This window comes from Mirounga leonina, unplaced genomic scaffold, assembly GCF_011800145.1.
Source record: "Mirounga leonina isolate KUSES-001 unplaced genomic scaffold, KU_Mleo_1.0 Mir_197, whole genome shotgun sequence".
NCBI classification, from domain to species: Eukaryota; Metazoa; Chordata; class Mammalia; order Carnivora; family Phocidae; genus Mirounga; species Mirounga leonina.
In genome coordinates, this window is record NW_023270494.1 from 2,270,276 (window position 1) to 2,286,426 (window position 16,151).

A 16,151-nucleotide genomic window follows, 5' to 3' on the forward strand; every position below is an offset into this window, starting at 1 on the left:
TGCGATCTACACTGCATGGACCCTTTTAAGCACCCACTTCCCACAAATTGGTTTCTGTGGACTCCGTCGTGCACAGGCTGCTGTCCTGTATGTTGAGGCATCATGGAAGCTACCTACTCCACCGTTAGGTCCTTGTCACCCAACTTCCCGGAACAAAGTCTCTACTAAGCACGTGTGTTTGTGCGCATGCGTGCACAAGGTTCCCTTTTGTTAAGAAGTGTATATGACAAGAGCCTCTTTCCCATCTTAGCTGGCATTAAGAAGGACGGGCTGTGCCCAGCAGATTTACCATGTGCCGAGCACCTCTGGTATCGCACCCAAATAGCATCAATCCCAAATCGAACAAATCAAACTCAAGATGCTTCCAACTAGTAAGAGTATTTCTATTCCAGACATCATTAAAAAATAACTGTAAAGATTATTTATCTTTACTAGCACGGCAGCCAGTGGGTTCACCGAGGAGAAGTGGGGAGCGCTGGAACAGACACGTGAAGAGGCCCTGGGGTACACACCCGTCTTGAAGGCCTCTTGGGCAGCGCTGGAGCCCTTTCCTGGATTTCAATGATGTATAAATGGCATGAGTTCCGAAACCACATTTTGCCATTTACATCCATTAGGTACCGGAGAATGAGGAGTTTGAAAATGAACACCCAAAGTCCAGTCTGCACCTAGAGACAGAATCACGTGGCTTTGTTAGCATATACACAGAAGACGAGGAGATCCCCCAACCCTGAGGACCGCAGTACTCTGTCCTTGGACACGGTGATGCTGAATGTCACACACACAGAGGGAATCTTGATACGGGGAGGAGGCAGGGTGGGACATGGGGGCCACTCGACTGAAATCCTGGGGCACGTACTGAAGAGGTCACATCGAAGTGGAAGATCGTGGGTCTCGTCCGGCCGTCAGCCTCCAGGAAAGGCAGGAGGGCGTGCAGAACCTGGTTCTCATCCACCTGAGGGTCGATTAGTCGGATCACCTTTAGGGGCACTTCTTTGCCTCTATGCTTCCTTTTCAGTTTTCCATGTAATCTCTCCACATAGAGAGACTTTCCTATAACATTAAAACATGGAAATCAGGGGGTTAAGCGTCTGACTCCTTGATTTCTACTCAGGTCAGGATCCCAGGGTCTTGGGATCGAGCCCCACGCTGGGCTCCTCGCTCAGCACTGAGTCTGCTTGTCCCTCTCCCTCTGCCCCTCCCTCCGTGCTCTTCTCTCCGTAATAAATAAAATCTTAAAAAAATGAAACAAAATAAAATATGGAAATTAGGTGCCAGGGCTGTGGACCAGGAATGAGAGAATCCAGAAAGATTACAAGTCATTTCTCTACGCAAAATTCAGAAGAGAAGCAATGTAACATCACGTTAAAGAATACACTTTTGGGGCACCTGGGTGGCTCAGATGGTTAAGCGTCTGCCTTCGGCTCAGGTCATGATCCCAGGGTCCTGGGATCGAGTCCCGCATCGGGCTCCCTGCTCGGCAGGGAGCCTGCTTCTCTCTCTCTCTCTCTCTGTCTCTCATGAATAAATAAATAAAATCTTTAAAAAAAAAAAAAAAAAAAAAGAATACACTTTTGAACCCTCAAATTTCCTTGCTGCTGCCTGCTCTCCTTGCCATCCCCTGGGATGGCTGGTGGCAATCCGAATCGAAGGACAGAGGCTGTGCCACCCCCTTCCAGGGGAGGGGAGGTGCAGGTTTTCCATGCAGAGAAGGTTGTGCTGTTAAGGGGATAAAGTCAAAAAAGGGAAGTCAAGGGGCATCTGTTTCTTCCCAAGACAAAGCAATCACACCTCCCTCTGCCCTCAAGACCCACATCAACCGTGAAGTGGCCAACGGAGTTTAAAAGAGAAGGAGTTTCAGAGAAGCCTACTTAGAGGAAGGTGACCTGAGCGTGAAACCCAGGGAGAAAGGGTGTCCCGTTCCAGCACAGGCCCCGACTTACAGCCTCAGAGAATCAAAGCCCCCCCGGGACTCAGTTTCCCCCCCTACAGAGGGCTCCACCTGAGTCGCCCCTGCTGGACAGGGAAGGGCTGTCAGATGGTCCCTGGGACCCAAGGGGCCCACCCACCCCAGGAGCTGTCATTACCAACACCCGCTCGCTTGGAGGCCACGATCCCCACGCACATCCGGTCCTGGAACACGTCAGCAGCCGATGGCGTGTGCTCGGGGGCCTGGAAATGCCGAGCCAGGTAGGCCCGGATGTCCTGGAGCGGCGCCTGGGGGGTGACGAGGACCTTGTACTGGCTGAAGGCCGAGGGCAGGTGGCAATGTTCCCGCTCGGAGTCACAGATCATCACCAGCTGGAAGTCCTCATGGTGCAGCTTCGAGCACAGGCTCAGGAAGAGCGCCTCCACCTGGCAGGCCACCTCGTAGCTCAGCAGGTCCGCGTACAGCAGGCTGTAGAGCCCCTGTCCCCGGGAGCCTGGGGTCAGGCAACGGAGCAGGAGCAGTGCCACTTCCTCAAACGTGGTTCCCGGGGTGCAGAGCAGCACCTCGTCGAAGGTGGGCAGCGGCTGGTGCGGGGTTTGCATGTAGATGGCCAGGGCAGCCGACAGCACCTCAGAGTGGCCACAGACGAGGAGGTTGGGCTGGCCGGCATGCAGGCCGCTGGGGAGGAGCCGCTCCACAGGACGTCCGCTCATCCAGCCCAGCAGGGCCAGACAGCGGCCGAGGGTCTCCAGGTCCAGGCAGTGAGGCAGGAGGGCGCTCGTGCACGCCATCGACTGCTCCATGACGGCCCTCAGCTTGCCCTCCAGGCTCAACTCATGCAGGAGCATCAGCCGCAGCCCCTCGACCGCCGCGCTCTCGTGCTGCCCGGCAGCCTCGCCGTCGGGCCCCTCGAGGGCCTTCGCGACGTCCTTCGGGGTGCAGTTGCCTTTGATGAAGGACAGCATGGTGAGAGCAGCGTTGCTGGGCGTCTGTCTCTTGAGCTCTGTGCTCAGGTACACCAGCTGCTCGGCGGTGTAGTAGTTGAGATAAAAGTGCTTGGCCCGCTTCTCTGCCACGAAGCCCTTCCAGTGGTCCAGGAAGTGCTCCATCTGCCTGCTGATGGCCTCCAACAGCTCGGCCACTGGGCAACGGCCCTTGAGCGGGCTTATGAGCTCCAAGCCGAAGTCCATCCAAACGGAGACGCCTTGCCAGGGGGAGCAGTACACCTTGGCATGCCAGGCCCTGAACAGCATGTTTCCAGCACAGTAAAGGTTGATGAAAGCTTGGACAAGCCTCTGCACATTGCAGAACACCTGTGGCAAATGGAACCAGGAGGCAGGTATCACAGAGCTGCGCCAGAGTTCATACAACCATCCAGAATGACACGAATGCGGATATAACTTGAAGTACTTGGGTTCATGTCTTTCCACTGGTTCCCTGCGTGGCCTTGAGCACACGGGGTAATCACAGAGGCCTTATTTCCCCATTTACATCATCAGCCTCCCACAGGACTCTCTGGTAAGGCTAAAGGATGTCATCATAAAATACAAACAACCTTGAAAGAAAAAACCCGTAACAAAGTCCAGAGGCTGTTACGTCATAAATGGATATTCCTTTATCAACAGGGTCACTTTTGATTTCAATGAAGAATCACTATGTAAATCTTTAAGTCTTTGTGGGTTCCTGCTGATTTACAGAGTGAGCGAAGCAAGAGGAGTCTCTTTCTAAGACCTGCCCATGGGGTTATCTCCTCTGCGATTCGGAGGACTCAGGACAATTCGGTCTGTGCATCTTAAGAAGGGACTACCGACCAAAGGGCCTGTTGGAGCTCAGACGTCTCTTGGGGTCAGGAATTGGGGTGATTGCATTCTGCCCACCTGCTGGCTCCCCACTCCATGGACTTAAAGCAGAATGCTTCCTATCAACTAATGCAAACTCAAACCCTTCTGACTTTCTCTGGTCACTGGGCAGTGAGAGTCCTCTGCCCAAACATGAGCTCACGACATCTGCTTGGCCCCAATGTCATCACGAGTTCTCACCTTGGAAAATACCTCTACTTGAACGTTGCTGTGATCTTTCTTGCCAGACATCAGCATCAATTTGTTCAAAAGCTCCTTGAGGTCTTCCAAAGAGTAGACTCGCACCTCCTCACGGCCTCCATGGCTCTCGGGCAGGAGCAACTGCAGAACCGTGTCTGGGGAGATCTGTGGAACTGTGTATGCTCAGAGGTCGTTTTTCTGGAGGCAGAACCCCACCCCCACCCCACTCTGCAGCAGCCTGCACATACTACTGCTCGCTGTGCCAGGAGGCAGGGAGGCTCACCTTTTGGCCACCCTTGGGGGCCCGGATCTCATAGATGCCTTTGTCATTGATGGCCGTTGCCAATGACAGGGAAGAGAGTTCTACTGACCCGTGACTTTCCTTCACAGTTTTCAGCCACTCCAAGTTCCTGGCAGAGTCACGCTGTTGGGACAGGAGGGGAAACAGGCCACGGTGTGAGCGACCTTCTTTCTCTTCTTCCTGTGGCTACTCCGTCTCTGCTCCCACGGGGCAAGCCCCCCGTCCCCATCTCCTGCCCGCAGGGGAGGCCTTCCTCACCCACTGCCCTCTCGCTTATCCCTCTCAGTCGCTGTCCCACAGTGTTGCACTTTATGTAATGGGCTGTCTGTGTCCCTCCCAGTGGCCACTGCCCTGGCGAGCACATGGGGGCACGTGGATGGAATGGTGGGAGGGCTTCGTGCTGCCGGGCCCCTAGGCAGGGGTAATGCTGGACAGAGCAGAGCAGTGCGGCCTTATATTCTAAGTATGCTTCTGGGGACCCCAAGTCCAAATGGAAGCACTTGGAGAAACTACAACAGAGACTTTTTGTTCAGACATAAGCTTCCAGCAGCAGGAATGGAGCCACCTCTACCTGGTCCTTTTGCTTCTCCTTTCCTCCCTCACCCTCAGGTGGATCTGGCGGACATCACTTCTGCGCACTAGCCACGCGACACAGGATGGGTCTGCTCGGACCCCGGTGCAAATGGTTTACTCAAACTAACATGTTCATTCATTTTTCTGATAAAAAATTAATTTACAAATGGATAGGGGCGCCTGGGTGGCTCAGTCGTTAAGCGTCTGCCTTCGGCTCAGGTCATGGTCCCAGGGTCCTGGGACCGAGCCCCACATCGGGCTCCCTGCTCAGCGGGAAGCCTGCTTCTCCCTCTCCCACTCCCCCTGCTTGTGTTCCCTCTCTCACTGGGTCTCTCTCTTTCAAATAAATAAATATTTTTAAAAATTTACAAATGGATAAAGAAGATGTGGTCCAAATATACAATGAAATATTACTCAGCCATCAGTAGGGATGAATAACCAACTTTTACATCAACATGAATGGGACTGGAGAAGATGATGCTAAGTGAAATAAGTCAAGTAGAGAAGTCAATTATCATATGGTTTCACTTATTTGTGGAACATGAGGAACAGCATGGAGGACATTAGGAGAAGGAAGGGAAAAACGAAGGGGGGGAAATAGGAGGGAGAGACGAACCATGAGACACTATGGACTCTGAGAAACAGACTGGGGGTGTTAGAGGGGAGGGGGGGCGGGGGGATGGGTTAGCCTGGTGATGGGTATTGGGGAGGGCATGTACTGCATGGAGCACTGGGTTGTACGAGAACGGTGAAGCGTGAATCACTACATCAAAAACTGATGATGTACTGTATGGTGACTACATAACATAAAATAAAATTAAAAAAGAAAATTAATTTACAGTGGTGCCTGGCTGGCTCAGTCTGTGGAGCATGCAATTCTTGATCCCAGGGTCCTGAGTTCAAGCCCCATGTTGGGTGTAGAGATTATTTAAAGAAATTTAATTTATACCAATTGTGGAAAACATGGAAAGTACCAAGAAATATACAGAATTTTTTTTTAAGATTTTATTTATTTATTTGAGAGAGAGAGAGAGAGAGCGAGAGAGAGCACATGATAGGGGGGAGCGTCAGAGGGAGAAGCAGACTCCCCACTGAGCAGGGAGCCCAATGCGGGACTTGATCCCGGGACTCCAGGATCATGACCCGAGCTGAAGGCAGTCGCTCAACTGACTGAGCCACCCAGGCGCCCAAGAAATATTAAGTAACACCACCATTCAGAAAAAAACACTGGTCATATGTTAGTCTTTTTTCCATGTGTGTTTTGCACGGTGGAAATTGCTCTTATTTACGTGAAATTTTGAATTCTAATTTCTAATGTAACAAGGGAAAGAAAGCATTTCCACATACGAAGGAAAACTGGTTTTAAACATCATTTTAACATGTGCCACACAGGTGGGGTGACTTGTAGTCCTGCCCCTCGTGATGCCGAACAGCCCGGTGTGCAGCTTTGTGTGCTTGGTTGGATGAAGCCAGAAGGGAGACTTACCAGTTTATAGGGCAGGTGCGGGTCATTCTCCAGGGCCTTCCACAGTTCTTCGAGATGCATCATGAACTCGTCAAATCCTGCACTCACATCCAGCTTATACAGCAGCGATGCATAGCCCTGCACGGCGTCGTGGAAATAGGCCACCCGGTCCACGTCGATGTCATTCTCCCCCGCGGAGATAGAGGCCAGGTCCACAAATACCTTCAGCTCGTTGATGCCTTGGGGTGAGGAGAGACAGGTGAGCGCCTGGGGGCTCCCGGATGATCCCACACTCAGACCTCAAACAAGAACACTTAGGCTATAAATGGATAGTGATGGATTTTTAGGGTCTGATCCACTTTCTGCTTTTAGTACAAATCTGGGGCCGTGTTTCCTTTGCTGTTGATGTTGACACCCCTGGCCAACGCCTGCCCCTTACAAAGCAACAGCAACATCCGGACACGGCACAAGGCTTCCGTGCGCTTTGTCGCGTATAAGCCACACAACATCGCTGTTTAATGCAAAAAGAAATGGGCTCAGCTGGTAAATGCTATGTTGACATTAACTACAAAGAGATGGAGATAATTCTCTTTGGGCTACTTACTGATCAAAGGATGTGCATCAAAGTGGGCCAAGGAGCCCACAGTTGAAAGTACTGAGCATCCGATGAGAGACAGCACCCCCTCCCTGCATACCAGTATGCCTGCCGCCCCTTTCCTGCTTCTTGCACCTGTCTTCCTTACCTCTCCTCCCCGCCGTGCAACCCCTCTGTCAGAGGCACCTAAACCACAGGACAAAAAAGGCTTCCAAGCTCTTGGCCAAAAAAAGAAGCGCACATAACACTGATGAGCTGATGTAATGAAATCTCGTCTGTGGACAAGAGCTTACCTTACTTTCTAGTTAAAATCAACCAGGGGAAAAAGCTAAAGGGGACAAGATTTGTAAGAAAATGATACCCAACTGTTCACAGCAAGCCTCCAGAGTGGGGGCAAAAAGTAGCCAAGGGAAGTTTTTATGCCGGAACATACGAAATACCGCCCTGAGGCCCATTCTACCAACGATCGAGGAGGCACACACTGCACAGCTACGGAAGGGATGCAGACAGCACGTCTGTTCTCTACACAGCTCGTGATCAAGAGGAGGGACTGCCTGTAAGTTTATGGAACCCCCCGCGAGCCATCTCAACACTCTCTCCCGACTCCCAGCGACCTCAATGACCGGCTGTACCTCCGAGAGCCTCCCGGACCCAGCTGATGAACTCCTTGCTCAGGGACAGCTCACTCAGACACTGGGACCGGGTCTCACTGATGTCCTGCAGCAGCTTGTTGGCATGGATAAGCTGCTTGCTGATCCGCTCCAGCTTCTCATGGTGATATACGTCCAAGTTGTCAGTCTGCAAGACAGAGCTCTACTGTGGGCTGGACCTGGTTACCTGGAACCCTGGAGTCCAAGCAGCAGCACTGACCATCCCAAAGACCCCGGCCCACTCTTCCTGGACTTGCAGCGGCTAAAGGCAGGTGCACGAAGCTCCTGACCGGGAGCTGGGACGCTAGAGCCCCCATTGCCGTCTCCCCATCGATCCACAGTAGCTACTATTCCTCCATACCTGGCAGTCCGCAAAGCAACTTACGCACGAACTCTGCCAGGTGCATATTGTTACTTTTCCTATTTTATGGGTAAAGAAGCGGAGGCCCAGAGCAGTGACCTACTTGAGAACACGCTGCTGGGATCTAAGCCTAGGTGTGCATACTTCCAAATTTTGTGCTAAATTTTCACCGTCTTCACATCTACACCATAACATAGATCACGGGATACCTTGTAAATCCTGGCCTGAAGGAACACAAAGCAGAGTCCCTGCTTCCTCACCATAGCAGAGGCGGCTTACTGTGTACCACTCCTTGCCAGCACTAGCAGATGTGAACGCAGAGGGGGCAAAACAAACCCAGCTCTTGCCTCTCCAGCCTCTCTCTAGCCTGATGAAACCAGATGACTCATTCCAAATCCTTGGCTACCAGAAGAGGGTCACTGCACATTCCCAAATTCTTGTCCCTCATGGCCACCTGAGAAAATGAATGCTCACTCGCCAGGAGTGCGTGCGCTGCTTATAAACAGGTAGAAACGAAGCCCTTGGCATGATCAGGCATCCGGCGAGATGCAACAAGAACTCCTGGGGGAAGCTGTGAAACCATCCTGTCCAGCTTCCAGAACCCGGAGAGCCCATGGGAGCCCCCCCACCCCCACCCCATGGGTCCCTGGCAAATAACTTACAAAGTTTAATAAAGTGTGCAGAACACCAAAGTCACCGGTCAGGCCCAAATTCTCCTTGACCTTCAAGATGACCTTGGCTGAGCTGACAGCCTGGTTCAGGTGATGGTACTCCCTGATCTGCCCAACGCGATCCCCGATCCAGTCGCGTTGGTCGCTGGGGTCCAGGACACACATAAGACGGAGTTCGGTGTCGAGGTGGCCGTAGTTATTCACAAAGTCCTTGAAGGTGGTGTCGACCTCCTGAAAGGTGATCTCTCCTGACCTCAGATCCTCATATAGTTTCATAAACCTCTTGAAACAAGGGAGAAACAGATATCCATAGGCCTTCTCGGGCTGAAAAATCCGCCTTTCCAGCTCTTCCTCGGGCTCACTCAGCACTTTTGCAGCGTCTTCCCAGAAGACCTGGAAGATGTGGCTCTCCTTTAGCTGCTCCACCTTTTCGGCCATCTCTTGGACTTGGGGGCTCAGGTTGTAATGCGTTGTCCTCTTCACGTCCGGGGAGCTGAGTGACAACCTCACTGTCACGGTGTCACTCAGTCTTTTACTGCCGAGATCTTCCAAGTGTCTTTCTGCCATCTCTTCCACATCCACTTTGAAACCATAAAGAACATCAGAAGTCAAACCTCTACTGGCCACACCACTGTATTTTATTTTCCACATGCCTACCGTCCTTGCTGCTCATAAGAAAACTCACGTGAACACACTTGCTGGCATTTCTCCTCACTAAGAACCCGTTTATCTCCCCACCAGCCCCCACCCAACTCCCAGCTTGTTCATGAATTTTCTTTTTTTTTTTTAAAGATTTTATTTATTTATTTGAGACAGAGAGAATGAGAGAGAGAGAGCACATGAGAGGGGGGAGGGTCAGAGGGAGAAGGAGACTCCCCGCCGAGCAGGGAGCCCGATGCGGGACTCGATCCCGGGACTCCAGGAACATGACCTGAGCCAAAGGCAGTCGCTTAACCAACTGAGCCACCCAGGCGCCCTTGTTCATGAATTTTCACAACAAAGCAAGCACGGTCACTTCTGGGCAGGGATGACAGCATGGACACTGCCTGCTTCACTCCCTCCCCACATCCCGCACTTCAGGGCCAGAACAGACATGGTCTTGGAAAAGTCATAAGCCAGCTGGGCTGGGAGGAGCAGAAAAGGGCAGCAGGGGTTGAAAAGCGGATGTGCACCAGTGGCCAAGGCCAAGCTGGGCCCCAGGACGTGGAACCCCAGCCCGCGGCAGGGAGGCAGGAGTCAGCCAGGCTCCTGACACAGGATTCCCAGCAGCATACACACTGGTTGTATGGCTGCTGGAGGTAGGGAGCTGGTGAGGGAGTGAGGAGGCCTGGCTTGAAAGGCTGGAGAAGAGGTCCGACTCTCTTGCCCACCCCATTCTAGATAGCAGGCCAGCCACCCTTTCCACACCAGCAAGGGACAGCTGCTAATGTGGAGGGTGCTCTGCGGCCACCAAGCTGGCTAGCCCCAGAGAAGACCTAACGTGTCCACCACAGGGCTAGCTGCACCACCCTCAGGGTCTTCCATGGGTTTGCTGGGTCCCCCTCTTTGTACAGACAGAAAAAGAATTCCCAGACATATGTGAAAAATCTTTTACATGAAAGACAGATATGAAAACATAGCAACATAAAGACGACTCGGAGGAAACAGGAAACTCTGGGAGTAAAAGACCAGGAAACCTCTAGGGGTGCCTAGGTGGCTCAGTTGGTTGAGCTCTAACTCTTGATTTCAGCTCAGGTCATGATCTCAGAGTCCTGAGATCGAGCCCTGTGTCAGGCTCCACACTCAGTGGGGAGTCTGCTTGGGATTCTCTCTCTCCCTCTGCTCCTCCCCCTGCTCTCTCCCTCTCAAGTAAATGAGTAAATCATAAAAAAAAAAAAGACAAGAAAGAACTCTAAACCAAAAATGCCAATAATCTCAGAAAAATAAGACACTACAGTTGTGAACAAGAACAGGATAGTATAAAAAAAGGTCATTCAGAGAAAAAGTTGCTCCCGTAAATCAAATATTTGTGTGAAGTGAAACGAAAAACACAATGGAAAGGTTGATGGTTATATTGCAGAAATTTCTCCGAAAGCAGAGCGGAAACCAGAGACAGGCAACAGAAGAGGAAGTTAGGGAAGTTCGATGGCCACCCCAGGAGGTCTGGCACCCAACGATGTGCATTTCCATGAGAGAAAAAACTAACCACTTAAAGAACTCTGGAGAATTGCCCAGGAGTCAAGGATGTGGATTTCTGGACCAGGAAGACCCATCCCATTATGTCCAATACAGTGGATGGAAACCAACCCTGACCAAGGTACATCATTATGAACTTTCAGAAGAGTGGGACCAAAAAGATCTGGAGAGCCTTCAGAGAGAGTAAGCATGCCACACACACAGGATCAATAGTGAGAATCGCATGTGAATTCTCAACAGCGACCGGGACAGTGCAGCAACATGTCCAAGATCCCGCAGGATTTCTGCTCTGTAATTCTGCCTGGCCCAGGCGTTACCCTGGCACAAGGGCAGACATCCTCAGATGTGCAAGGATTCGAGATGTGTTCCCTCTCTCGGGAGTGAGCAGGGGACAGAGAACTCGTTCCACTAAAACACAGGAGTGAAAGACAGGAGAATCATGGGGTCTGGGAAACAGATCTAACTGGGGAGAGATGTAAAGGAAACCCTTAGGATGGCGAAGGAAGATTCTAGAACTACAGCCCTCCAGTCTGGGGAGAATCCTTCTGGAAGATCTAACTGATTGTTTTGTAAGGAAATCCACACAGTTGGTAAAGAGCCAGGGGTTGAATTGAAAACAAAGCATAGGAGAAGACGAGAATTTTAATTCCAGAGACAACAACGCTGGTGCAAGAAACATAAAACAACGATGGTCTATTTCACGGCTTGGTTGTGAATGGTGTATTTACACAGACGTGATCATAGACCTGAATGGTGATCTGACTGAAACCCTGACAGGACCGGGAATGGAGGGAGGCTGGAAGGGGTGCGTGTGTGCGCGGGGCCTGGAGAAACAGAGACCCAGCCCTCATGTTCCATGGGGACTGATGCTTCAGCCTGAACGGTGAAGGGGACGTCTAGGTGCGCCATGCAGGGGCATGGGGATAAGTACCAAAAAGAATAAGGAGGTGCGTGCGTGTGACTTGCCTCCCCCGAGGCTGCCGTGTGACTCGTGTTCACTGTCTGGTCCTCTGACCCTTCCCCCCTGGGGGTCCCTCAATGTCGTTCGTGTTAACTCTTAGGAGTATCACCTTTTATCAGATGTTTCACCTGCTCACACAACCTCAGGAGACTGTCCACACATGTCTTCTCTCTCTTCAGAAATTTCAGCTCATCCTTTCTCCAGTCCAGCACTTCCTTCATGTTGTGCTTTTTCTCTTGGGGTAAAAGACCTTTTCTCTCTGGAAGAAAAAAGGAACCCAGTAGAACAAACAAGCAGAGCCTTTTCCGTGCAACTGTCTCCTCCACATCCCTTTGAAGATGCTCCACGTTCACGGCTACAGGGAGGGACAAGGGGGCTGTGTGCACAGCCACACGGGCAAGATGCCTATGAGCTCAGCCGCGTGGAGAGAGACAGAGCGGGTCTTACTGGGTCACCACCTTCTCACTTTCCCACTGTTTTCTGGAGCATTAGAAACCATCCCCTCTCCACTTACTGACAGGAAGAGCCACTCATCGTAAAGATGACAAATGTCTCCCCTCTACAAAATACACAGGCAAATGCAGTCATTGCCCACTAACCTGAAGCCCAGACCCCACTCGGATACTTACTTATCTGCCAGATTTCCAGAAACCGATCTGCACACTTCGTGATGAGCTCCAGTTGTCCAACTAAAATGGTGCCATTCAGGAGGTCCCCACTGACTTTCGTGAACACAGAGTCGGCGATAGCCAACAGCCTCTTGCTGTCCTCAGTAATACTGGCTAATATCTTCTCATCGGTTCCTGATCAGGTGGAGAACAGAGTTAAAACGGTGGGTGCCCGCTTCTCCCCCCGATTCTGAGAACCACGGGGGTCGGTCCCCAACTGCCTCCTCATTGTTCTGCCCCCACTTCCACACAAGACAAGTGAAGGTCACTCTGTGTCTCGAGATGTGCTTCTCCCTTCACTCGATTCTGCTTTTGCCTAGAAAGCTTCCCAATGACCTTGTTCACGAAGAGGACTCCTCCCATGGTGGGAATCAGCCAGGAGAGCCACATTGCTCGGGGTTTTAAAACCTGGGGCCCCCTCAGCATGCTGAATATCATTCTTTTTTTTTTTTAAAGATTTTATTTATTTATTGGAGAGAGAGAGAGTGAGAGAGAGCATGAGAGGGGAAAGGGTCAGAGGGAGAAGCAGACTCCCCACTGAGTGGGAAGCCCGATGTGGGACTCAATCCTGGGACTCCAGGATCATGACCTGAGCTGAAGGCAGTCTTAAACCACTTGTCTCCTCTGCGTGCCCCCAGCTGGAGAATCCATGCAGGGGAAGAGTGGCTGCACTCGAACCCAGTGAGGGTGACCCAGATGGTTTTAAGGAGGGCGTTTTCACAGCACGTGGAAACAGAGAAACATCAATGTGAGGGTTTGATTCTCTGCACATCTTGGCTCTCTGGCAAAATTTTGAATTTGAATTTTAAGATCAATCTAGAAGACAAGAGTTTTTAAATATATTTAGTTCAACCACCAGAAGTTTTCCCTCCGAGTAATTTTAGGGTTGCACGGCATGATGAGAAGACCAGATTTCTCTGTGCCATTAAAAGCACATGCACCAGCTTTGTTCATAATTGCAAATTCCTGGAAGCACCGATATGTCCTTCAGTGGGTGAATGGACAAACTGTGGTCCATCCGGACGATGGAATATTATTTGGTGATAAAAACAAAGGCGCTTTGAGCCACAAAAGACATGGAGGAAACTTAAATGCACATCACTGACTGAAAGAAGCCCATCTGAAGAGGCCAGAGACTGTACGACTCCAACTGGTCCTGAGGACATTCTGAGAAAGGCAGAGCTACAGGGAGGCGTGGGGGAGGGGTGAACAGGTGCAGCGCGGGGCATTTTTAGGGCAGTGAGACTATTCTGTAGGATATCCTACTGGTGGACACACATTGTACATTTGTCCAAACCCACGGAGTGTACAACACCAACCGTGAACCCTAACGCAAACTGTGGACTTCAGTTAATAATTGTGTCCATATTGGCTCCTCAGTTATAACCAATGTCCCACACCACATTAAGACATTAATAGCGGGGCGCCTGGGTGGCTCAGTTGGTTAAGCGACTGCCTTCGGCTCAGGTCATGATCCTGGAGTCCCGGGATCGAGTCCCGCATCGGGCTCCCTGCTCGGCAGGGAGTCTGCTTCTCCCTCTGACCCTCCTCCCTCTCATGCTCTCTGTCTCTCATTTTCTCTCTCTCAAATAAATAAAAAAATAAAATAAAATAAATCATAAAAAAAAAAGACATTAATAGCAAGAAAAACTGTGTGTCGGGGGCAGGGAGGTACAAATATGTGAACTCTGTACATTCTGCTTAATTTTCCTGTAAATTTACAGCTGCTCAAAAAGTGTCTGTTAATTTTAAAAAACACAAATGTAATCTTTTCAAGTGAGTAGCTTTCAATAATGTACATTAAAATCCCACATCCATGATCTTACTTTATCCCTACCACACCCACATGCAAGGAACTCAGCTTTTTTTTGGCTGTCCCTGTCATCTGATGGAACAGAGACTCCAAAATCATCTCACTGGGATTTTTAGTTCTAAATCCAGTGCTTTCCCCCTAAATCTGAATCTGACGACTTACAAACTGTAATGTGATGTTTTGGGGGCAAAACATATCTCCCCCTCTTTGATCACAAAATACTCAGGTGGTGCGGGGGTGGGGGCGGAAGAAACAGATGGTACTTAGTCTTTGGTCAAAAGTCGACAATATAGGATCGGACATTGATGCTGATCCCAGACTAACAGAGGGGTTTCTCCAGCCAGACACACGTGGGTTTGAATTTTAGTCCTTGATGCTTATCCCTGAGACCTTGGGTAAGTCACATTACACCCCCATCTGAAGAACAGGGATCTTCCAGGACTGTGTCAGGGAACCTATGTTGGCACGGTAGCTGGGGCATGGCCAGCATTCAGAGAAGGGTGACTTTTGGGGTTAGTGGGGTTTTTTTTCAAAGGTTTATTTTATTTATTTATTTGACACAGAGTGAGACAGCAAGAGAGGGAACACAAGCAGGGGGAGAGGGGGAGGGAGAAGCAGACTCCTTGCTGAGCAGGGAGCCCGAGACGTGGGGCTCGATCCCAGGACCCTGAGATCATGACCTGAGCCGAAGGCAGATGCCTAATGACTGAGCCACCCAGGCACCCCTGGGGTTAGTTCTTATTCACAGTGTAGGATATTCTGAATCCCCCTGGGTCCCTCCATCAGGTCTGCTTCCTTTGTCGAACATCAACACATCCTAATGAAGTACCAGGTCATAGTCTGCTCCCCTACCCCGGGGGTCGGGCAGACACAAGCAGACAGAGCAAGCGTTCCCAGCACCCCACACAGACGTACCGCACAACCTGAAGAGATGCTTGATGTCCGGCCATGTGAGCAGGTGCTTTAAAACCTCATCCAGGTCATCCACGGCCTCCCCGTTGTTTCTCGGCCAGGACTTAGTGATCACAGCCGACACAAGAGTGCCGAATTTCCGCAGGTCATGAGAAGAGATTCTCTCAAGAATACTGGTCTGAGACTATAAGATAATGAACAAAGAGAGAGAGATGGAGGAGGGTTTTTTTTTATTGGTTTGCTTTTGAATAACATAATAAATCTCTCATCCAATAGCACTCCAGAAATCCTTTGTGAATAGTTTAACAGAGTCTCAAAAAAAAGCAAGAGAATAAAATACTTCACTTTTTCCAAGACATTCCCGTTTCCCTGTGTGTTGATTCCTCATATGTGACGGGTAGCAGAGACATGGAGATGTGAACTCACACACACACAGATGTGGAAACAGGCGCGCAAAGACACACACAGACGCGCCTGCAGGCCACAGCCCCTCTCCTTCTGGCTCACCGTCACTTTCTATGTTTTTCCTGGACTTACCATGAAAAACACCAACCATAATAATATGTGTAAACCATTGGTACACATAACTCTAAACTGTCATTCTTTTAAAGCCTGCCTACACACAGCACATATGTTTCAATTCTCCACCAAGAGATAAAATGTCCTCCCCCTTCTTTAGGTTCAAAGTTTGTACAAAAAGTTTTGGTAGCTTGTAAAAAAAAAATAGGGTTAGTTTATAAGAGATACGTATAAGGAGGATCATACACCGTGACCAAGTGGGATTTATCCCCAGGAGGCAAGGTTGGTTTAACATAAAGAATTTGTTAACATGGGGCCGCGGGAGGCTCAGTCATTACGAGTCTGCCTTCGGCTCAGGTTGTGATCCCGGGGTCTTGGGATCGAGCCCCACATGGGGCTCCCTGCTCCGCGGGAAGCCTGCTTCTCCCTCTCCCTCTGCCCCTGCTCGTACTCTCTCTCTCTTTCTCTCTCTCTCGGAAATGAATAAACAAAATCTTAAAAAAAAAAAAAAAAAAGAC

At 50.5% G+C, this 16,151-nt stretch overlaps 1 protein-coding gene across 5 annotated transcripts in view; it reads right to left on the minus strand.

Annotated features, from left to right (window-relative positions):
- The window catches only part of RNF213 (ring finger protein 213), a 103,129-nt gene that overhangs the window by 49,622 nt on the left and 37,356 nt on the right, over window positions 1–16,151 (minus strand). For all 5 annotated transcript variants that reach the window (XR_004683020.1, XM_035025834.1, XM_035025832.1 and 2 more), the window contains 11 exons: window positions 15,118–15,298; window positions 12,351–12,524; window positions 11,831–11,980; window positions 8,577–9,166; window positions 7,536–7,701; window positions 6,330–6,547; window positions 4,253–4,393; window positions 3,970–4,134; window positions 2,088–3,243; window positions 860–1,053; window positions 513–668 (listed from right to left, as the gene is read on the minus strand). Coding sequence is in view for 4 of the 5 variants with exons in the window: in XM_035025834.1 (XP_034881725.1) it covers window positions 513–668; window positions 860–1,053; window positions 2,088–3,243; window positions 3,970–4,134; window positions 4,253–4,393; window positions 6,330–6,547; window positions 7,536–7,701; window positions 8,577–9,166; window positions 11,831–11,980; window positions 12,351–12,524; window positions 15,118–15,298 (3,291 nt within the window). In the remaining variant the exon portion in view is untranslated. The remainder of the gene's footprint in view (window positions 1–512; window positions 669–859; window positions 1,054–2,087; window positions 3,244–3,969; window positions 4,135–4,252; window positions 4,394–6,329; window positions 6,548–7,535; window positions 7,702–8,576; window positions 9,167–11,830; window positions 11,981–12,350; window positions 12,525–15,117; window positions 15,299–16,151) is intronic.